General features: G+C 38.6%; 1 protein-coding gene across 2 annotated transcripts in view; it reads right to left on the reverse strand.

Moving 5' to 3' along the window:
- The window catches only part of pard3ab (par-3 family cell polarity regulator alpha, b), a 193,104-nt gene that overhangs the window by 75,855 nt on the left and 92,041 nt on the right, over window positions 1-25,208 (reverse strand). Inside the window, exons 16-20 of one of the 2 annotated variants that reach the window (XM_036555748.1) lie at window positions 18,484-18,670; window positions 16,698-16,849; window positions 15,945-15,989; window positions 6,146-6,376; window positions 4,091-4,313 (exon numbers count right to left, since the gene is read on the reverse strand). In XM_036555748.1, the coding sequence (XP_036411641.1) occupies window positions 4,091-4,313; window positions 6,146-6,376; window positions 15,945-15,989; window positions 16,698-16,849; window positions 18,484-18,670 (838 nt within the window). The remainder of the gene's footprint in view (window positions 1-4,090; window positions 4,314-6,145; window positions 6,377-15,944; window positions 15,990-16,697; window positions 16,850-18,483; window positions 18,671-25,208) is intronic. The other variant, XM_036555749.1, reaches the window with a different exon arrangement.

A 25,208-nucleotide genomic window follows, 5' to 3' on the forward strand; every position in this document is an offset into this window, starting at 1 on the left:
TTGGACCAAAAACCAAGTTTTTGGACCAGATTCATATAAGGTACTGCCAGATTTACCGTGATGTTAAGAGCAAATACTGCGGCTGTGACACGTTTGCTCATTCATATATGAGGATTACTGGCGTGTTTTACTGCCTGTGCGATGTGAGACGTGGCCACACCTTTTTTTTTGCGTGCACTGGCAGAGATTCATAACACAAAACAATCCTGCAAAAAATAAAGCCTGAACTGCTCTGGAGGTAAACCTTCTAAGTGCTATTGTAGGAGTGCACAAGGAGTAAGACCTGCTTGAGCAGGATTTCCAGCAGATTTAACTGGCACTGAACTTAAAACAGCTTCTTCTTCCTGCATCAAATTCACTGTTCTCCAAATCCCCTCTCCCGTGTGTGGAAAGTAGGTTTAGCTTGTAATAAGAAGAATGAAAATAAGTAATTTTACATGTTGAGATTCTAAATGTTTGGTCGATTTGATTTTATTGCAAGTAATTTTAGCTTTGAATCCTATTTTTAAATGTATAATAAAGGAATTCAATTTGTGTGTGTAAGTTGAATTCCTGATCCCAAGAAATAAGGATTCAGTGTGTCTATTTCATTTTTAATTGTGTGGAAAAAAAGATCACATGTAAAACTTTAGTGTTGGTAAAAAATGTTACCGCAATTATAATCAATTGTAAAAAGGCACAAATTCATACCAATATAAAATGAAATCTTACAAAATAAAATACCATTTCTACAAAGTTTATGATTTTTATACACACTGCCTCTTGACTCTATACTTGGCATGGGTCCTTAATATGTATGACCTCATCTGCATGTCAAACTTGATTGGCTCTTGGCTAGGACACAGATTTGTATGGTGTGGCGCTGTTACTGCCAGGTTTTAAGAATCTGGCCAATTGTTTGGCATACATTCGATGTTTTGAACAAATGAAACCCATTCTTCAGGCTTCTGGCAACAAAAGGAAAAAGTTAGAAGTACAGACACAAACTAATGTAACTGTTAATGCAGAGTGCAACTCGAAAGTAAATGTAATCATTGTGTAACTATGCTGTTGGCAATTACAGCTCTGAGATGTCTACAGTAAGAAGTAATTAGCTTTTTGCAGCATTGTGTTTCAGTGTTGGCCTGTTCATCCTGGGAAACTGCCCTCTATTCTCTGAGGTTATGAGGGTCCTGCAATTAAAAAATACTTGATTTTCAATGGGGTTCAAGTCAGGACATTGGCTAGGCCATGTAAGCACCTTCACCTTCTTTTTAGAAATTAGTATTGAGTTTTTTTGGCTGTATGTTTGGGGTTATTGTCTCAGACCCCATTTACACCTGGTCACTTCATGTGATCGGTATCTGGATTGTACCCTAATATAATTTTAGCCACATGCACTTGGTAATCAAATGCATCTCCAGCTAGGCGGGCTGAAATCTGATTGCTATGCAGGACAGAATATGCAAATCTGCTTGTTACACGGCATCCAATTACCAACTGTTTATCTGTACAGCCTCTTCCTGTGCTATGCTAAAGCTAGTTGCTGCCTTGTCTGCAGTTTGTTTTGTACTGTGGTGTCTGTCCATACCGCTATTAAGAATTTCGTTTTGCCTGGTCTCTAACTATGTGCAGCCTCCGTGATTATCTCCTCACAGACCCGGATCAGACCCTGGTTGTTGATTGTGTCTTGGAGAGACGGATGCGTTTACACTGCTATTGCATGTGGCTCAAATGTGTCTCAGACACCCTCCTGAACTGGTTTGAGCGATCAGATCTGTATCTGTTTTAAATGAGTCTTGGGGCATTTACACTTGCATTTTTATGTGCTGTGGCCTTATCGAGATATAATCCTGATAGTCAAGCTGCATATAGTGAACAGGTGCAAATGGGGTCTTAGTGAAACGTCCCCAGTTTAGATTTTTGATGGCTGAGATTTAACTTAAAGTCTGCACTATGGCTCTGTAGCTTTTCCCAGTTGAGTGTTGTTTAATAATGTTGTATCTGAGACCTTTAGGAAGTTCCTTTACTTTCACCATGATTGCTAATAGTTGCATGGAATCTTTCCAACCAATGGCAGTGTCGTTTATAACGACACCAGGTGGAGTATTTTTTGCCGCATTAATATCTTAAGATAATTATGTCGTGGCCACGACTTAGTAAGGTGTGGGAACGAGATCATGCCTTACCAAGTTGTGGCCACACATTAGGATCTCGTTCCCACGCCTTACTAAGTTGTGGGCACGCATTAGGATCTCGTTCCCATGCTTTACTAAGTCGTGGCCATGCATTATTTTTATTTATACAGGACGTCACCAGTGGGGCTCCGTAAAAACTTGAGATATTTTTATGTAACCTCTACAAATATATTTTTAATATGCAGTCTAAATACTATCAATTATTGAAACACATATTTGTCTATTATTATGAACATATATTTTGTGGATATATGCACTGGAACTATATTAAACAACAAAAACAAAACTGTCTTAATACTTGTTTGCCCTCACTGTAGTATCAAACTAATAGTAAAAATAGCACTTCAAAAGGTTTATTATGCACCCTCAAGGTCTTGATAATGTGTTTTTAATATACTGCAAGGTGGACTGTAATCGTAATATGCAGCAGTGTAATCTCAATATGGTATTCTGTCTGTATCTGTCAGCTTGGTGTGTGTGCGTGTGTTGAATTGCAGGTCTGAATCTGCTATTCTGGTGACTGCATTAATATGGTGAATGGCTCTCTGACACAGTGAAGCATGAGACAGGCTGCACACACAGACACACACATACACACCTTCAATACACCCCACACACCCTGAGAAACACTCCTCCAATCTTCCTCACTCTCCCTCTCCCTCTCTCTGCTTCTGACAGGCTCCAAAACACTCCAATGACTCTTGTTCTCTCTCTCGAAAACTTTCTGACACGCACTCAAACTTCTCCTCCAGCTGAGAGGGAAGAACATTCATCATCTTCTGGCCTGTGCTGGTTAATATTCCAGAGAGTAGCGAGAAGATGCAATGATATTCAAACCTGCAGCTACGTGACAAACAACGCTACGTCCACAGAGTAATTCTACTCGTATCCATCTTACTCTCTCACACCAACACAGCTTATTTTGCGCTACAGCAGTTGCCACCGATGGAGTTCCCTGTATGCCGTCACTGTCACAACAAAACCTTGCATCTTGAAAATGGTGAAGAAAGGAGAAAACATTATTTAACAAGACTTTATTCTAAGTAAATTTGGATCATTTTGCTTAGTCCATTCATCAGAAAATGTAAACACAATGTTTTCAAATGCTGAATATGTTAGAAGGTTTTGACATGACAGTGATAATATTTCAAACTATTATCTAATCAGATATTCTCTTCACGCTGGAGAGGATTGGGAATAGAAGTAAACAGGGAAGCAACAGATTACACAACTGTTAAATATCTGCCTATACTACAAGGCTAGAGATCAGCAGAGAGTCTGTAAAGTCTTAATGCTAATGATCAACACTAGTGTTGGGTTTGGAAAAAGTAATTCGAATGGAATTTGTAGGGTCTTTACTCTAATAAACAGCACTAGGGTTTGGTTTGTGAGGTCCTCACTCTAATAAACAGCACTAGTGTTGGGTTTGTGAGGTCCTCACTCTAATAAACAGCACTAGTGTTGGGTTTGTGAGGTCCTCACTCTAATAAACAGCACTAGTGTTGGGTTTGTGAGGTCCTCACTCTAATAAACAGCACTAGTGTTGGGTTTGTGAGGTTTTAACTAATATAATCAACATTAATGTTGGGTTTGTGAGGTTATAACTAATATATTCAACACTAATGTTGGGTTTTTAAGGTTTTAACTCTAATAATCAACACCTGTATTGTGTTTCTGTGATTCTGACTCTAATAAGCAGCACTAGCAATAAGGTTGAGTAGGCTTAACTCTAAAGATACTGAAGGGTTTGCAGGCAATCAATAGCTATTTAGACTGGCTCTCCTTAGTTCAATACTGAACAAAATCAGGAATTCATGTATTCTAAACTGTGGTCATCAATATTAGTATGAAGTTTCCGCATTCTTCATTATAATTATTAATACTAATACTATAGACTTTATCTGCTCATTTACCTGAACATCTCTCCAAGACCTTTCAGCACTCCCTTCTTTCCTTTGTTCTTCTCTTTCTCCTCGGTTTTCTTTTTCTCCTTTCCTCCTTTCTCTTTTTTCTTGTCATTTGCAGGTTGGTTGCCATTGGCGAGCTGTCGCTCAGCAACAGGAAGTGGTGTGAGATCAGCTACCGTGGAAACAGAGTCCCGGCCCGATCGAGAGCTTTCTTCTGTGTCTTCCTCGACTGTGGGGTCAACATACTGACCATTAACAACCAGTCAAATCAGCAGGATCTTTAAAAGAACACTCCAGCTGTTTTCAACATAATCTCTCTCTCTTTGCATCTGTAGTATAAGGTCTGTTGTCATAATTTCCCTGTATTAAGAAGAATAGAAAGTCCATTAACATAAAAAAACACTGACAATAGAAGCCAATAGGCAGGAGTTTCAGCTAAAAGCCAAAACCCTTTAAACATACTTAAAACAGAAGGAGCACCTGCCACTGGCCTCTATTATAGGTGTGTTACAAATCAGCAGGTTTTCTGTTCTTTTATTAAGTGCAGGGGACAAAATTATTGTCTGAGGTTGGTAAAATTATTGTCGACTGTATGTTACAGATGCAGCAGATAGAGATTAGGTTGAAAACTGCAGACCACTCTGTTAATGCATCCAATAGACCCTTTACACACTACTACTACTACTATGATTTGTCATAGTAGGAACAGTGTTACAGCAGCGGCAGCATTTATGAATGAGAACGTAGACAAAGTCCTCCTTTATAACGTCTCTGATGTAGAGGACACACTTATTTTAATGTCCTTATTAAGGTGTTAATATACTTTTTCTATGAAAGATAGAAAAGATTTGTTTGGTGGAGCAATTTTCAGTTTGAGAGGAGTGAGCTTGACCAGGGCTTCTGTTTGAGAATTACTTGCATGACTATAAATTTTTATATATGTGTGTATATACATATATACATATATATATATATATATATATATATATATATATATATATATATATATATATATATATATATGTGTGTGTGTGTGTGTGTGTGTGTGTGTGTATATGTATATATATATATATATATATATATATATATATATCGCTGTGGTCAGAAGAAAACCTTGTATCTCCAAAATGGTTAAAACTTTTCATGTAAGTCAATGGAACCAGACTTTTTTCCAAGTCATTTTGGGTCATTTCTTTTGGTCCATTCTTCATGAAATTTAAATACAATGTAAAGAGCAACAGGTATTTTCAAATTACATCAAAAACTTAAAAACAACAAAAATGGAGATACACGGTTTTCTTCCGACAGCAGCGATATATAAATAACAAGTTATCCAACAAGGTTAGATAGAGGTGGCTAAAGGTAGCTGTCTAATGTTTAGTCATTGTGGTGCAAGTTGGGATTGACTAATGTAGTAAATTATACCTTTTCGGTTGTATTATGTGATTTAACATTTTTATATTTTACTGTCTATCGTTACTGTTGCTTGCACAGCATTCAATGGCCATGTTGTAATTAGCGTTCCTTTGTAAGCTAACAGACATGGTAACGTTTAATTATTTTAGTTTCCGAGCCGTAACACTAACGTTACCATTTACTATGGAAAAGCAGAACTGTTCAGAAGTCGATCTACCCAAGTTTACTTAACTAACTGTTTTATTTAAAGGTAATGCCACATATTCTCTCCTGCACACATCTTTTTAGCTTCTTAAAGCTCACTCATCCAGCACTGAAGCAGCAGCGTCAGGTGTCCACTTTTATTGTAGACCTTGCCATTCTTGCTCCTCTCTGAAAATGGAAACTGCTCCACCAAAAGAATAACATCTTTGGTGGAACAATTAAGTGAATATCTTAATAAAGATGTAAAATAATGACGCCTACACTCTTGTAAAAGCTTCCGCTGCTGTAATGTTTTCCCTACTGTGACAGCCTCCGCTGTGTCAAATACGGAAGTGTGAAAAGCATGAATTAGTGTGAAAGAAATACGTACATTAACATCAATGCACACAATTACATGTAAAATCTTCAATCAACAAATAAACCAATCAGGAGCTGCCGTACGTATGTCCATGGTCTCCCCATCTTCCTCACTGGCTGCTGGTCTGTCATATGATTTGTCGATTGCTGCCCGGAAGCTCTCATTGCAGCCCCGCCCCCGTATAATGCGAGGGCGTGGCCTGTGGAAGGGGAGGTCCCCATTGAGAGTTGCCTCAGCGACGGCAGTCTGTAAGCTTTCCAAGGAGCTTGACTTCTTCAGGCCCAGAGACGGGCCGACGTCACGTGATGAAGAACCTGAGAAAGAGCCAGAGGGTTAAACACTTGTTGCATCGTCAACATTCTCTGTCACAGTCTTGAGCGGGCATAAAGTTTTATGGGGAGTTTTATGTGAAATGTAAGATGAAAAGCTGCTGAAGTTATAAAATATCAAACGCGTTTTTGTTCTAAAAGATTAAAGATATTTACATACACAGATATATGTCTTAGATTTGAACGTGCAAGGTACACACTCAATACACACCGCTTTGTAACTTTTTTTTTCTAGCAGGTTATAGACTCCTGAATTCCACAGTGCATTATGGAAAATACTTCAGTTAGTTTTGACCCTACAATCTGACTAAATTAACCTTTTAAACTCCTTGGAACAACCAGCGGTTCCAAAACGCACTTCGTCATATTCTTCATAACTTTCATATTTCATAAGCTACATTTAAAAGGTGGGGGTCATATGAGAGCTGTAACTGTTCTTCTTTCCAGTCAAATAGATGGGTAAGGTAATTTTAAACCCTTATAATAGAAGAGGCTGAACTCACCCTGTTTTTTGTCTACTGAAAGTTGACCCATTTTTCCACAAATCTGGACTATAAACTATAAACAGATAGTGTCTCTTCAGTGATCTGCTCTGTAAAAATTATTTTTATAAAAAAATACAAAGAACGTCTAAGATTTTTGGCTTTCGGCAATAAATTGTAAGCATATAGCAATGTGTGTATGATCATAAAACATTTTCTGTTCATTTGAGGGGAACTTTTACAAAAAATTAATAAATAAATAAAATATAAATTTACATTTATTTCATGCTGTTACTGAATAATTTGCCTTATGATTTGGTCTTTTATCTGACAACAGCGGGGTTTCACCATACCCAAATTATTCCACTGAACATTAGTTCTAAAGTAACAAGCAGTGTTGGTTTAATCTAAACTTCTTGTTGTAACTGTATTTTTGATGGAAGAAACTGTCAATATTAAAGTCTGAAATTAAAACTGACCATTTTTTACCTTGTTAGTTCATATTCCTTCTCATATTAAGCATGATTCATCATATTTCAAAGACTAAATTCTTGTTTTCCTGTAATATTTAAGCGTCTAAGTGTCAGTTTTTGTTTTGTTTTTGCCTCTAAAATGTCATCACTGTGCAACAGCAGGAGTAAGAAGTATTACTAACGAATGACGTTATATTTCGTATTTGTATGAAAAGAAGTTGCTTAATAATTTCCAATTCATTTAGAGTCATATCCAAAAGTTTGGGCACCCCTAGTCAAATGACGTTTTGTAGATTTTTAGTAAATACATCCTCTACAGAGAACACACCTGCATATTTTAATACACAAATACTGATTATTTACTGAATGTAATATTATTTTAATATTATTTAATTTAATATTTTTTTTACTACTTACAATTTATTGATTAATTAAGAATAATTTCCTGAATTTAACACACTGAGGAAGACAATAACAAAACGTGGCCTGTGCAGAAGTTACAGCACATTTTCTGTTTTATTTTCCCCCAATATGTATTTTATTCATTTAGACTTCAGCGCCAAAAAAGCCATAAAAACATACCAGAAGCAAAAGAAAATCACTGAAGCAGAAAAATGCATCAGCAAAAGCCTCAAATAGAAGAAATTCTAAAATTCGTGTGAACCTTTCAAAGATTCTGCTCTTCACTCAGATTGTTATGCTGATCATAAAATTATATTAATTAAATCAGAAAAGAATCCCAAATAGAACCATTTTCCACTAGGGATCTCAGACATTTTTTGGATTTTGGAAAATTAATATTTTGCTTGCGAAGTTTATTCAATTTAAAACTTCTGGCACAGAACGAACCCCACAGTTCAATAGTCTGCAGGTTTTTCCGTTTGTACAATTGGTTTGTCCTTAGTGGTCAGAGTCTGTGTGCTGCCGCAAACAACTGGCTCATGATCAGCATAACGCCTGTGACATTTTTCAGCTGTTATATTGGATAAGCTAGACAGAGGGAAAACCCAGCATGAGTGAGGGAGTAAACACGTGGGTCATATACAGCTGTGTGTGGGAGCGAGGGAGGACGAGGCTGAAGATAAATGAGTAAAAAGGGAAGACAAAGAGATTGCAGCCATTCATTCTCATCGAGCCCTGGCAGTCTTACTAATACCTGTCACATCACACACACAAACCACTACGCAACAGAGGTACATCTAAAGCTCACAATGATTCCAATCTGTTACACTGTCAGCCCCCCCACAGAATCTCACAACTTAACCACAATTTGATTTGAGTCAACACAAACACAGCAAATACTGTACATGCCCACACAAACCTACACACAGTCGAATATAAAGGTTTGAACCACACTGAGGTCAAATTTTAGTGCACAATTTCTATTTATTTGCTGAGTTTAACATATTAGAAATAATTAAAACAACACTTTAAATGTGCCATTACTTTTGCACTTGTTCTTCCCAATTTGTTAAATTTAAAGTGTACACTGAAATGTGCAAAAGTGTGATCTCTGTAAAGGATGTGTATTTATTTTCACTTAGAAACTCAACAAAACATAATTTGACCTGGTTTGCTGACTGCAGCTGAGTCTTGTAGCGCTCTACAGATTTCTTTTTTTTTGCATTACTGATGTAGCAATTTTCATATGTGAATCATGTGAAGATGAACAACATCGGCAAGAACTGCAAAAAAACAAGGTGGCACTGACAAGACAAGAAGCTAGTTAAGGAGGATGAGGACATATCCGAGCAGGTGGGCAGTGAGGAAAAGCCTTCTCCAGTTTTAATTTCATCACTAGTTAGCTACTTCAGTTACCTCAGTGCAGGATTAAAATAATAAATAAGAGCATGAAATGAAGAGATTTCTGGTGGACTGGTCTGCATCATGTAACTCATGGTCTGAAAACAAGTTATTGGACTGGTGCAATCGGATTAGGGGTTAGATTATCATTATTGGCAAAACACTGCTTGATATCTTGTTTGCAGTGAAAATGGAAAGTACGACTAAAAGGCAGAGATAGTGCCCTGAAACTGAGAGATGGAAAAATTTAAATAACTTAAGGCTGATTCAGCTAAACATATAATTCACCTGAGTGCTTCTGCACCGGCCGCTATCTGCAGCTCTGCCTGACACTGATAGGGTTCTTAGTGAATCTAGCATTACCTGCATGTGAGGCCAGTCAAATCATTGCACTTGAAGAGATAAGCCTGCATAGGGAGCCAAGAGACATGAGCTAATCTGTATGTAGCTATAGCTATATAGTCTATGTGTAAATTAGGTTTAGTACAGCTGATCCCCACTGCAGCCTCACTTCCACTGTCAGAACCATTCAGCATAGAGTGAGCTTCACAGTCCACATGCCTGATGTTCCTGTTAATCAGTGGCAAACAATTCTTAGGCTAATAATCAGAATACAGCAACTACAAATCAGACATGGATTATGTTTTCTGTCACTTATGATCCAAATATTTCATAAGTTTGTATTTGTTCATTTCATTAATTCTTGAATTAATTTTGATCCAGAGTAAAATTGATTACAGTCTTGTTTATTTAATTATGATTGCACTTGTAAGAAAGACCCCAACTACACACTATTCTATCCAGCATTTTTTGTGGCTCTCGAAGGAGTGGGGATCACTGTGTATGCTGTCAAGTTTGTAACGTGAAGCAGTGCTGTGACTAGCCCACATAGTTTAGGTTTACATATAGCTATAGCAATGTGTTATATGTTCTGTAGTGATTGGTCAGTCTGTGCTTATCAATAGTGGTATTTATTTATTTATATTTTTTAGTTTTGATATTGAAGTTTTTTTTGGGGCGGTCTGTTTTGGGGCATTGGGTTTAGGGTGCTGTTTTTGTGGTAGCATTGTTTTAGCATTGGGGGTTTTATTGTTCTCAGGGGTGGGAGATGTTTTTATTGGAGGTTTGGGGTCTCCTTTAGAGTCAATCTTTATGAAAATCCAGGACTGTTTGCAAATTTTTCCATCCCAGGCAATTTATTGTTGCCCAGAATTTGTTGTACTATGATCAAGCCATATAATTGCTGTAAACACAACTAGCAGGTATGTACATTCTAACTAATTTTGACATTCCTGTATCCCATAACAGTGACTCAATGAACAAAACAACGACCAAAAAAAATCAGCCTACTTTTTACGTGACAGGACTGGTTTTAGGAGGGAGGTTAGAAATAGATATTCAGCACCAAAGAGGAATTTGAAAACGTGTTTTATTATTCAAAAAAACAGCCAGTGGATGATGTGTGAATGTGTTTCTACATCAGCTAAACATCTAACATTAGCTAGTAAGGCTTATTAGCAATAAAGCCACAATACCTCTGATTTCCTCTGATCACGTCCTTAATAATGTGTTATTGGCAAGACGCTCACTTCTAGGCACTTAAGTGTCAGAGTGGCACAGTGTGATATACATAAACATACAAGCAAAAGTGTCATATTTTACAGTCCTCTTAAAACATAAAATCACTGTTTCACTGAACTGCTGAGTACCCATGCATGTCCCTAACTAGGGATGCAATTCTATCAAACCTAACTACTCGACAGATCCACTTTTTAAATGTTGTATTTTGCTAAAAGCTTCACAAATAAAATATGGGTCATTCTACAGAAATGTCCACTTTTTTATCCATCCATAGGAGTCACTGATGTTACTGATTGTCACCGGTGTTACACATAAGAAACGTAACACCAGAGACAGCAACACCAGGGACCTTTTTAATGAGTGCACTTTACAAAATGGCTGCTACACAGCATCAAGCCACATGTTGTCAATCATGGAATATCCACCACCATAATAATGTAATTTAATCAATTTGTATTCTATTTTTTCACAGTTATCTAAGAATAAAGTAGGTCACACCAGTGACAGCAACAAAAAGCTTCAAATGAAATCATGAACTAAACGGAAAAATGTCTGATAACTGAAAAGACACAGTGGACTTACCATGTGCTTTTCTTCCTAGACCGTCAGACAATAGGTCAAAGGAAGTCAATTGATGTCATCAGCATGATTTTTAGTTCAAAATAAGAGATTTTTTGTTAAGCAGTAACACCAGTGAGACGACTCCTGGGGACCACAGCTTTCACTATATTTTATAATATTTATTTGCTTTCTTTATGTCACTGAGGACGAGCACTTCTGTGGTGTTTGGAATTCTATATGATTGATTTAAAAAACAATATTACTAATCTTTTTTTATTTAAAAATATAAATAAATTGTAACCCTAACATGTTTTTCAAGTGTAATATATCTGTAAATGCTAGGGACACAAAAATGGACTCGTATACTAAGTTGGATAACCTCATATTTGAATAACTTCAGAGTTACAAAGTCACTGTGCTATTTGGCCTGGTTTATCTTTAAATGCCTATCAAACTTAATGGATCCTTGCTGGACGAAACACTGGCCTTACAGATTTTGCAATGAGTATTTTCTACTACTGCTTTTCTTTAGCATGAAAATCCTACATCACCAACATTTCTAATACTGAAACTCTGTGCAGAAAGGAGGGCCATTCTCTCATTCCATGTGCCTTCTGTAACAGCTGACATCCTGTTCTGTATGGATCTAATCACAAGTCAGTCAAAAAATAGATTATTCCTCTTTTCTTTACCCAGAACTCCGGAACAGATGTTTCTTTTATCAAACTTCCTTTTATTGGTTTCTTGAGAAACAGCTAGCTCCTCTTTTGGCCACACCAAGTGCTCTTTGTCATTACTGCTACATCATTCAATTTCAAGGAAATCCACCATCAACTGTATGATCTAACTCTACTTACCAAACCTCTTGTCATTAACCTCTTATGTATCTGTGGGTGACATTTGAGAGATTTTAAATTGGTTTAACAGAATAAGCCAAACTACTGACAAATTCCCAACCTGAGCCAACTGCACCTCAGCCAATCACAACAACCTGAAGCGCTTCCTATCCAACGCACTGCCACCTGGAAGGCCATAAGCCAACAGCACCGAAGTGCAAACGGTCATTAACCGGTCAGGCCAGAGGAAAAGGACTGTCATTGGAGAGTGATGGGTCCAGTGAGGAGTCTTTCTCAATCATCTGTGCTAACGGTCCACGACCCACTGCAGCTTAGCCGGAGCGAGCGAACGTGTCAAAAACGAGAGAGACGCCAGAGAAAGCAAGATTCGTGCGTCAAAGAAAACAGGGGGAAATCTGTTAAAGCTGTTGTTCCGGATGAACGAGGCTGAGATTGAATAAGACAGAATCTCTGGCAGGAGGCGCTTCTGGAAAAGTAATGCATCACTATCCTTAAAGGCAGCATGTGCTTCACAACAGCACGTCTGCAAAACACCGTGGGAAGTTCATTAATTCTTAGTATGGATCACCAGAGGATACTTGCGTAATGGAAGGAAAATCTCTTAGTCAATAACTCGCTGAGGGGGGGCTACCCTTCGACCATATGCTGGTAAAATTACAACACAGCTAAAATGGTGCAGATTCAGGCAAAGATGGGCCAACCTTAATCCTGGAAATCTACTGACTAGGGCCTGACTGATGTGAAAATTGTATCGCAGATCACACAAAGAATTCTGATAATCGATAATATAATCCTGATATATGTTTTTAAAATCTGTATAAAACTTACTCCAATAGATTTAGGACAAATCATTTAAAGGAATATATATTATGGGGTTAGTAAGGTCTTGTTCATTATTTAGTGAAGAGACATCTAAATGGTTTATTCACTATATATTCAGCTTTATTCATTTTGAGTCCATACAACCCGCCATGACGTTTCATTTTATTTTTCTGTTTTAAAAATTATGTTAAAATGTACAAATATGTATCACTGCCCTGGGAAAAATATTGAAAGTACATTATTGGACCTTGAAACAACTGTTGTACTTCTTGAAGGTACATTTAATTTGTTACCTTTTTCCAGTATAGGTAATATTTAAGTTTACTGCATTATTGTAGTTCTTCCTCAACAGCTAATAAGAATGTAATAAGTCACTAATACTCCAAATTCTAAAGTACAGTTTTAACTTCCAACACCTACAAACATGCACTGTTAGAAAAAAGGTGCTGTGCAGATACATTTTTTGTTCATCAAGGTACAAACAATGTAAAAGTGCCCTCAAAGCAACAACAGTGGTTATAAGGTCCAATTGTGTAGCTTTTTTTTACCAGGTGAAAAGTATGTCTTTGTTCCTTTTCATAAGCTAATGTTTTAGAACAGAACTGGAGCCTGGAGACGAGACGGGGTGTGTGGAGATAATACAACTCAGAAAATATAATTTCATAGGTTTATGATACAATTATGTTCCTGATTAAAGATACTGAGATGTACCCTTGAGGGCACCACCCCAGGGACAAGAGGGGTACCGCTCTAGTGACAGTTTCATACCTTCACTTCTGAGAATGTATTAGTGAAGTATTCAATCTTTTTGGGAACCAAAACACTAATAAATATGCTTTACATTTATGATTAAATCTGTAAATTAGTGATGCAAATGGACTTGCTGAAAACTAAACATTTTAATATGTAATTAGAATTCAAATTTACATTGTAGAAAACAGAACATCTTAAACTATTAGTGACATTAAACTCTTATTAGCTCAAAAGTAACAAACTGCAGCAGTCAGCCAGACTGAGGAATCAAATGCTGCCAATGTATGCATAAAATTGTCCTGAAGTGTTTGAGCATTATTCCAAAAAAATTACACACACACACAATTGACCACCCACTTCATTGAGTACATATCCTTGTGTCTACACTCACTGTCCATTTTATCAGCTCAGCTTACCATATAGGTGCACTTTCATCTTACAATTTCAGACTGTAGTCCATCTGTTTCTCTGCATACTTTGCACTCTTTCACCCTGTTCCTCGATGGTCAGACCCTCACAAGACCCCCACAGAGCAGGTATTATTTGGGTGGTGGTCATTCTCAGCACTGCAGTAACACTGATGTGGTGGTAGTGTGATAGTGTGTGTTGCGCTGGTACGAGTGGATCAGACAAAGCCGTGCTGAGAGTTTTTAAACACCTCATTGTCACTGCTGGACTGAGAACAGTCCACCAACCAAAAATATCCAGCCAACAGCGTCCTGTGACCACTGATGAAGGCCAAGTGGATAACTAACTGCGCAGCTAAGTCTCTGACTTTACATCTACATGGTGGACCAACAAGGTAGGTGTGTCTAGCAGAGTGAACAGTGAGCGTTTAAAAACTCCAGCAGCACTGCTGTGTCTGATCCACTCATACCAGCACAACACACACTAACATACCACCACCATGTCAGTGTCACTGCAGTGCTGAGAATGATCCACCACCCAAATAATACCTGCTCTGTGGTGGTCCTGTGGGGGTCCAGACCACTGAAGAACAGTTTAAAAGAGAGCTAACAAAGCAAGCAGAGCAACAGATGTTTTGTGGTAAAAACAGATGAAAATGTGCGTAGCAGTGAGTCTGCTAGGCTCATTAACTATAACGGTGAAAAAGGGGCTGTAGTGTGAATAATGATATATTTTATAATTGCCAACAGTCATACAAGTCAGGTCCTGCTACTGACATACAGAACTCTACTGAGCTACAGAATTTAAACCAGCCCTGCTCCAGGAGACTGACCAGTCGTGAAGGGTTTCACTCCAAACCTTCCCTCAAGGATCTACTTTTCTGAAGAGTTGAGCCAGTAATGCTCTGAGATCCCTGTTTAGCTTCAATACAACTTTTTAAAAATTCAGATGCTTCTCAAGATCAGGTGGATCTTAATGGAACCTCTACAGTCACTGTACATACATCACCATTCTAAACACAGGAATCACTTCAAAAGATTGGAATCAATATTTCAACAATATATAATCTATTTGGTTACAAGCAAGTGTTTAAAATAATCTCCTTATGCTAGTCCTGTACAGTTAGTCCTGTGAAGGATCATCTGAAAGCCAAACACAGCTGAATTGCTGGCAATATCATTAACATCAGTAATATAAGCACCAGAGGACACCCTTTGGGAGGCGCTGGATAGTGGTCACGGGACAACCGTGTATAAATCAATGAACAGCAAAGTGGAAAGCACCAGTTCCTCTCGAAGCAAGACGTAAACCGAGAACGAGACGGCCACAGGCAGCCACTGCTGCTCTCACTGGATGTTGGTGATGAAAACTGCCTTCGCTTTATTTTCATGTTCATGTGAATTCATGTTCAGGCTCAAGTAATAAACACATTCTGATGAAGCACATTTTCTGCACTCATATAGCTACAGCAAAATGCACTGATTTTTAAATTGGGAAAAAAAACTCTCCTTAGGGTCATATTTGACCAAATCAATGTAATTAATCAAGATTAACTACACAGACTAGTGTGATTAATCGTTTGACAGTCATGCAATATACTACTTTATTCACTTCTTGTTCACAGAATTCCTGATATACTGAATAAAACATCTAAAAACACCTTTTGTTGTGAGGCTTGTAAAGTTTAAATCCACACTGTATACATTATCACTGTAAGCAAAATAAAAAAAGTGATTGTAAACGTTTGAAGAGCAGTGTACATGTTCGTGTGCGTTAGTTTGGTGAAGTATGTGATCCAGATGCTCGTTCTTACCTGAGTGGTTCTCTGTGTGAGTGGTGAGGTTAATCTCATCAGCCACTGTATGAGAAGCACACACACATTCCAGTGTACAGTTAGTTGCAGGCATTCAACATGCAGCGCCCCCCCCCACAAAACCCACTGACACCCAAATCAGCCAGAACAATCCACCACATTCACCAGCAGTCTAAAACAATAAAAACATGCAGTGTGCAGTGTACTTTAACTGATGCAATCATTCACATTCACACACAGTGTAGCATCAGTCAGACAGTAGAACTGGATTAGACAGCAGCACCAGCATACAGAAGCGTGACTGGGATTAGAGTGAATCAGTGAGATGACTGGAAATGAACAAAGTACATGCACTAAACAATAGTGTTGTAAAAGTCCAGTCTCGAGACCATAAATGAACAGTCTCTGTCTCGTTTCGGTCTCAACTTCATTTGGTCTTTTCTCTGTTTCAGGGTAAGGTGGACTGTTCTTGAGCTCTGCCAAGTGCGATGACTGTCAGAAGTAACTGCAAACTGAGCTTTTTTCTATCATCATTGAACATTAACAAATTGTTCATTAAGAGCTGAACATCTAAATCAAGCCCATACAGCAGGCTGTGGCCTCCAGGCATGAAACTGAGTGATCTGAGTGCACTGGTGCACACGACAGAGCACTAATGTTGTATAGCATTTTATGTTTTAGGAACACTAGCTGTTCTTTATCTTTAGAGTACTAAAGTACAATAACTGTGCCGTGGATAAAGATTTAGAGTACCGAGGTCCATGCTCTTGGACTTGCGGGTCTTGATGATGTCCAGCTGGCTGACATCTCCATACTGTTTAGTGCGCTTCTCAGACATGCTCTGCCTTCCAAAGCCTTCCCTCTGAAACAGCCCAGCATCATCCTCTCCACCTACACTCAGAGAACTGAGAGAGAGAGAGAGAGAGAGAGAGAGAGAGGGAGGTGTGAATTAAAGGCAAAGACAGAAAGAGATAGCGAGAGAGAGAGAGAAAGAAGGATGAAGAGGGAGAGGAAGGGAGAGGTGTGGAGAGAACGAGAGAATGAAAGAAATAGCAGTAAAGAGGGAAAGAAAGGGAAAGAGAGAGAGAGAAACAAACAAAAAAAAACCAGAAAATATAGAGATAGGAAAATGAGGAAAGCAAAGACAAAGCACAGAGAGGAGCAACAACGGCAAGAAGAGGAGTCAAAGTGATCCAAAAAGAGGAGTGAACGAGAAAAAAATACTGAGGTGAACAGCATTCTTAAATCTAGAGGCTCAGTTACTGTGTGAATGTAATCCTCTCATTACCATGCAGAAACTCAGACTTTACAGAATGAAATCTTTTCATTAGCATTTACAAAGTCTACATTTAAGGAATCTGTTATTGAAACACTTCAACGTTGTGAAGAGAATACAGCTGAACTGCTCATTAAAAGATGGATACGATTTTAAGGGGCCATATTCCACATTCAATATATACAATACATGTATTTTTCCTCTAAAGTCAGCTTATAACATTTGCATGTTCTTTTATGTTCCAAAAACAGTCACAACTGATTGTTACGTGACCATTTTCCAACCTCTCTTTATCCCTCAGAATTAAACAAGCAATTTGTGTTTCTGTGCCTTTAAGTCTGATATACTGCGAGGTCCAGAAGTCTGGGATCACTGAGGAAAGTGCTTCTCTTTTTTTTCATAGCAAATTCTATGATCAGCATAACAATTGGAGTGAAAAGTAGAATCTTTAAATGTTTACATTAATTTCAGAATTTCCTAGTATTTTCTAGCAAAAGTTCCTCTTCTGCTTTAATGACAGTGTGCACTCAAGCCGGCATGGACTCCAAAAATTTGTGCAAAAGCCTGAGAGATCACTAAATAAAATCCACCTGACAGTTGTCTGTTTCAATGAAAGGAATAAGACTAAAAAAATCTGACCTTTTAGTACAAAGTCCTTAACATTACACATTAGTGCAGAAACTTGAATATTTCTGTCATTTTAATTGTCACACATTTTCTTTGTTTTAAAATTTCAAGATTCTGAAACTGTGCTGGTTATTTCTGGGTTTAAATGGGGGAAAAAACACAGATTTTTAATGTGGTCTCAGACTTTTGAACTCTTCTGTGAAGAAGTTCTCACTTGTGATTGGGTGCCCTGTACCTGTACCATGCCTCGTTCAAAATGCAGCCAAGGCAGGCACACATTTACTGAACAACCTGTTAAGTGCTGAAAATTCAGGGGGAAAAAAACTTGAGCTACTCCATTCAGATGTCTTTGGAAAGCTGTAATAAATTAGGAAGTTTAATCATTTTCTTCCACTCGAGTAACCACAGACTGTCTGCAGTAACAACACTCCACATCACTTCAACATCATAAGTAATATGAATCATATGTAAACATATTTAATGTTAACAAATTTAAAATGCGTTGTTTGTGCAGCTTAGTCTTCATGTATGCACTGTATGGACTGAGGAGTGATTCATGCTTTAACAATATTTCTGTAATGTCACAAACACTACAGCTACATTTCAAACAAACAAGGAGAATTCGGTTTCCTCTACCTGTCATTCTGAACGGGCACGTCCTGAATCCAGGATGGCTGCGTTTCCACAACGAAAGCCATGTCGTCATGGGAACTGGACGAGGATTGGTCAGAGAGGTGGGCAGGAAGAACAGGTGGCCTATCGTCTTCAATTATGACCGTATCATCCTGAGGCATGTTGACTGTAGGAGAGAGCTGATAGTGACCTAGTGAGAGAGAGAGAGAGCGAGAGAGAAAGAATGAATGTTAGAAACAATGCATTATCAAAACATACTTGAATACAGTTACACATGGAGCAAGACAAACAGTCTGAATGAAACATCCTCATCGTAAATTCAGCAGACGAGAGTCCACCCCAGTGGCACAGCTGGCTAAGAGGGTTACGTCCTATTACTGAACCGAGTGTGAATCACAAATGCACCTCAGTCATCCGTGACTGGCTGCCCAAAAGAACACAACAGTTCTGCTCTCTGCAATATTTAGCATAGCATGAGCTCAAAATATCCAGACTCTTCTAATAAGCCAATACAGCAACATTCACCTGCACACACAGCTTGTATGACCTCATTAGAAAAGCATTACCAATAGAATTGGAAGCTCTGGAGCAGCCGCAGATGAACCTAAGGTCATCATGCCCAATGCCAAATCACTCTGTCAATTAATCAGGTCTGGATCACTGCTTATTGTAGCTGCACATAAAACCACTGTGTTTTCACTTTATAGATATTCGACTGAATTGGTTCAAAGTTAGAAAGAGTTAAAAACACATTTTGGACTTAACGAACTTTAGACTAAAATCTTTTTGCTTTAAAAATAAATTATTTAACACTCCATTTTGTCACTACCAAAACAATGGTAACTACTACTACTGTTTTGGTAGTGACAATTTTAACTAACTTTGAGCAGAACACACAAGCCAGTACATGACTAGCCAACACAGCTTTGACAGTTATACGCTCATAAAATCATATTATCTTTATTAAAACACAAAAAGGTTTGTTTAGGTAGTGACAATTCCTAAAGTTACATACTGATTTTTAGACTCTGGGACACGTTTACTTTAAAACTATGGGATGGAACAGGGATGCAGTCTCATTTCCAGCTGTAAAATGCAGGGGCGTGGCTAAAACAATGCTCCACCTACATACTAAAACTGTGTTTCGGTAGTGACAGACATTTTTGGAGTAAAGTTTTTTTTATTTACAAATGAAACTCATGAAAAATCTTCAACTTAAAGACATAAATCAAATCAAATCAGTTATTTTAAAAACACACAAGATTTTTAACTCTATGTTGTGCAGGTATCCAGGAAATGACACTTAACTGCAGTGTGTCATTTACTTGGTTCTATGGAAAAATCATGCAAAATCCTTAAAAATTAAATAAAAAGTGCATTTCTTTCTGCTGTGTGGTCTGGTTAGTGCTGACAGTATTGAGCCAGACTTCCTTTGCTGTCATTTTAAAAGAAGAAAATGGAACAAAACAGTGCAACTAAAACAAGCTGTCAGGTGTGTAACACATTCTCTGAGTATACAGTAGCACGGAGTAGCAGTAGACGGAGTCTTTGCCTTCATTCATGCTAACTCATTAACTTTATTCAGTTCACCATGAGATATTTGTGTATTAACATCACAATACAGAGCTGTATCAGTTTTGCCAAGACATACACACAGACTTCAGTCTTAATTTGACTGGAAATACATCCTTCTTCCCTCAATCTCCCCCTCTGTCTCTGAGCACATTAACATGCATGCCAGCGGCGGACTGCACGGCTACTTTTGTATATCCATTTTCTACACTGCTGCATTCACAATGATACCAGAGCATGTGTGTGAAAGAAAGAGAGAGCGAGAGAGGAGAGAGAGAGAGAGAGAGAGAGAGAGAGAGAGATACATGGACAGAGAGAGAATAGAGAGAGTAAGAATGAAAGCAGTAAATAGAAAAAAATAGAAATAAAGAGAAAATTAAAAGAAAAAGAGACAGGGAGAGAGAAGAGGGAGACGTAGAGAGAGTACGAGAGGATAAAAAAGACAGAAAGAGAGAAACTGAAAGAGAGAGAGACAAAAAAGAGAGACAGAGAAAGAGAAAAGAGAGGCAGAAAGCAAGAATGGAAAAGGCAGAGAATGAAAAGAGAAAGAAAAAATGAGAAAAGAGAGTGAGAAAGACAGAGGGGGAGAGAGGTAGAGAGAGAAAAGAGAAAAAGAAAGAGAGACAAAGAATGAAACATGAGAAAAAAAGAAAAAGAAACAAAGAAAGAAAAAGAGAAATAGGGGGGGGGGGGCACAAAGGATAGTGCTTGTGTTTTTAATCAGAACACAGATGTATCTGGCAGAGAGAGAGATTTTCCACCTCAATCTGGACAGCTGTATAGAGGAGCGAGAGAGAGAGAGAGAGAGAGAGAGACAGTAGGGTAGAGATTGACAAAGAAAGAAAGAAAAAAAGAAAGAAAGAAAGTAAGAGAGAGAGAGAGAGCGAGACAGAGAGACAAAGAGCAAGAAAGACAGAGAGTGAGAAAACGAGAGAGAGCGCGAGAGAGTGACAGAGTGAGAGAGAGAGAGTGTGAGAGAGAGAGAGTGAGAGAGTGACAGAGTGAGAGTGAGAGAGAGAGAGAGAGTGAGAGAGTGACAGAGTGAGAGAGAGAGTGTGTGAGAGAGAGAGAGAGAGAGAGAGAGAGTGACAGAGTGAGAGAGAGAGAGTGTGAGAGAGAGAGAGAGAGTGACAGAGTGAGAGAGAGCTGACGAGAAGACTGTGAGTGGATGTTTTTGGTTTGTTCTGTAAACAATTAACCAAACCAGCATGTGCGAGTTTGCATTGTGCACCACACAGACAGAACACAGTGGACACAGTGATGCGCCCGCTGCCTGTCTGCGTGGTCAGTTTATCCCCCGCTGTGTCTGTTTGGTTAAATCTTCACTACTCTGAGACTGAAAGCCCCAGACACACACGTACACACACACACACACACACACACACACACACACACACACACACACACACATACTCACACACTGCCCTGACAAGCCTGTCACTTCATGCTTTAACCACAAGGCATCACACCTCAGGAGGGGTCCTTGAACCACCATATGCCTCTCCAGCTTCTCTCCAGCCCTTTAGGTGTCTTCCTGTCTGCCTGTCCAAAAGTCTGACTCTGAGACAGTGGTTAGTAGAGCCTGAAGATTACAGTAAATGAACTGCATATGAAGTCAAAACGAAACTAGCCACCACCAACTAAATAAAACTCCACATTCAGAATGAAACCAGCTGCAAAATGAGAGAGTGAGAATGAAAGAAAGAGGGAGAAAAAAAAGAAGAGAGAAAGAAAGGGGGGAAAATAAACAGAATAGAAAGAGACAGGGAGAGAAATGAGAGAGGTAGAGAGAGTGAGAGAGGGTGGGAAAAAGACAGAGAAAGAGAAACAGAGAGAGAGACAAAAAGTGACAGATAAAAAAAAAGAAAATTCTAATGTTCCAAAATTAAGTTTAAATCTCACAACACTCTGTAAGATTGGGAGATTTGGAGGCCTCTTTGGTGGAAATCTGTAATTGCACCCAATGTGTGGAAGCAGATTTTGGATCGTTGGTTCAGAACCCCTTCCTGAGCGGATGAATCTGATGTTTGCGAGCTGAGTGGAAAGAGCAGTCAAAGAGAACTGACCTTCTTTCTGAGTTTGTGCATGTGATGTAAAGACGTATGACATGCTCTGAAAAACTTTGCAAAAGATTGCAAAATCTGTCCTGGTACCTCTGACATTTATATGATCATTCAGGCTCTACAGGCTGCCTAGCAGTGGCACACATGCAGCATATTTTCAATGTGTTCTTTTTTCTCCGTACTCAGTAAAGCTACTTCTGTCAGTTTTAACAAAAATATTACACAGTTCTGCTTTAAGATGTGACTGAGGTGCCAAGTTCCTCTAAAACAGGTACAGCATAAAACAAATTAAGCCCTGGCTTGACGACTACGCTCTAAACGCAGTGTTGCTTCTGGAACGCATCACCACGCTGCTCACGCAGCCCGTTTAAATGCTTAAACCTGTTAACGTGTGCCGAAGTGAAAAGTAAGACATTGCACATTGCTTGCACCACACAGAGGTGGTGTCTGCAAAACAGGCCTGAGACCACTGTTATCACAATCTACAGTGGGCTTAGAACGGATGATTCAGGTACCTGATACTTCAGATACATTACGAGATGAAAACACTACACTGTGCTAGACAGCAGCTCAAGGAAGAACCGGAATAAACGATTAAACATCAATATCGCCTGTACTGGGAGAGAAATATTACCATCAATCACATTAGCTTTAGCAGAGAAGCTCAGAGTAAAAGCTTTCCGTCTGCCCTCAGATTGGTATAACAGTTTAGAGAATCAGAGTTTTAAAGCAGGCCATTAATGCTGTATTTGGGTTATTACTGCAGTCTGGCCTGCACTAAAACTCCCGCACAGCTAAACAAGGCGTCTGCATGTGTGTCTGCTGGGGGGCGTACCGAACAGAAGCCAGTGTGTGTGTGTTGTCCTTAAAGCTGTCTATATGAGAGACGGGAATTGGCGCCGATATCCTGCGGCGGCTAGAATTTGATCTACTCATGGGAAATCCAGACATGCTGTTTTGCTGAGAGCACTCAGGGTGGGAATGTTCTCCAAACAGGACCCAAGAAACACACTCACAAGTCCACAAGCTACTCAGAGAAACAAAACAAAAAACAAAACTCTATAAGTGTGATCTGGTGAAAAATCGAGTGGCCCTTCTTTACATTAGTGTCAGGTTTAAGCTAAACCTGTTCTAAACGATACCAGCTGTGGTGAAGTTCAGAGCAGAGTGGCCTTAAAGGAATATTTCAATGAAACATCAACTTTCCGCCGTTAAAGCAGAAGGTTGAGTTTTCACTGAAATATTACTAGCTGACCTCAACCCTGATATGATTTAAATATGCAGAGAAAAGATTCCAGTTACCTCAGATGGAAGCACTGCACTCCGCTGGTCCACCTTACTCTGAGATCAAGACCGTTAATGTACACTCTCAAGACCAAGACCGGACTCGTGAAGTATAACACTACTTCTTATGATAACACATTTCATTTTTGTAGCCAAAACTCAGGTTTATCCATTTTTAGGCAAAAGAATACATTTTGGGGGGCTTGCTTACAGGGCTGGGGGCCAGCTAGCTAGTAAGCATACTTAGCCTACTTTATTATTGCCAAATCGTTAGGAAATTACTCACTCACCCATTACCATAACCAAGGGGAACATTTGTGGAACACAACACATGATTACCTTGCATACTTGATTACCTTGCACTACCTAGTTAAGCTACTACAACAACTGCATAAATAACCAGACAACAATAACAGCATAATTAACCAGACGACCACCTTCTACAGCACTAAGCATACAGGTCTAGGGAGAACGGTTAAGATTGTGATCTTATTATGCTTCATTTTATTTACTTTTCCACATTCAGCTACTTCTACAGTCACATGCAAGTTTAGACAAATTATATGTTTTGCTGAAAATAAAAATCCTCTATACAGAACACGTCCGCACACTTTAATCCACAATTACTCTTTATTTGCTTAGTTCAGCACCGTTTTGGCACATATTAGGTTTGTTTCCAATATGTTAAACTCTGCAAATACATAGAAACTGTGCACTAAAATTTGCAAAATAAAAGCCATATTTAAGTTTGGTCACTGTAGAAATGTGTTAACAAAACATGCAATTTTACCAGGGGTGTTCAAACATTTTCACTCAATCAACAGCAGCAGGAATTGTACAAACATTTCTGCGTTCTGTGAAGATGTAAGAATGTGTTTTTTACATTAACCTTATATTCTATAACATTTTCATCAGCAATCAACAATCTCAGAGAGTTTAGGGATTCCCCTTGTAGCTCCTGGTTGATGAGTATACGCTTCCATTACTTGTGGGTAAAGCTGGCCCAAACAGCATTTTACAGGCTTCGAACACTCACTGGTATTTCAGAACGCACACTCAATAACGCATTCTCAAAATAACCTTTAAGAACAATGACATACATTTCATAAATAGCCATAAATTTAAGTATGTTTGTTACTGCAGCTCAAAATATATCCGGTAGGCAGCAACCGTGTATTAACAGGCCAAAGCTCATCTGCTCACATGCTTATTGTTGCTATTATAGAATCTGCAACTGATGCCGTCTCATTGAAATATGACTCACTTCTATCATTTGAATATGATTTATGAGTCATTTGTTTTTGAGCTTATGAGCCGTTTTGTTTTATCAAGTTATTTTATTTGGCTAGTTCGCCATGTTTTTAATCATGGAAAGCGGCACTTACCAGAGCTTAGTAATACTTGGGTAAGTACAGTTATACTTACACATTTGAGATCATTCATCCATTGAAAGCCAGCCTCTTATTACATATTTGCACTGAGCATTTTCTTATCTTCCAACACTGTGTAAAATGCTCAAATTGTAAGTTGCTCTGGATAAGAGCATCTGCCAAATGCCGTAAACGTAAATGTACAAAACTGAAGAGGCTAACTTTACGCAGTAAGCGTATCTTGACTGATCGACTACACTTGGGCTAAGAGAAAAACTGTGTAAATTAACACTGATTTAAAGCAATCTCTATTTTGAGCTACACCACAACCAGGGTGGTCCTAAGAGTGCCTCCTCAAGACAAGAGTTTGGAATCCTGACACTGCTGTGAGGAAAGGCCCTATGGAGGGAAGCAGGATTTTCCCACGTGCCACAAGAGT

Source organism: Colossoma macropomum, unplaced genomic scaffold (assembly GCF_904425465.1).
Source record: "Colossoma macropomum unplaced genomic scaffold, Colossoma_macropomum, whole genome shotgun sequence".
Lineage (NCBI taxonomy): Eukaryota > Metazoa > Chordata > Actinopteri > Characiformes > Serrasalmidae > Colossoma > Colossoma macropomum.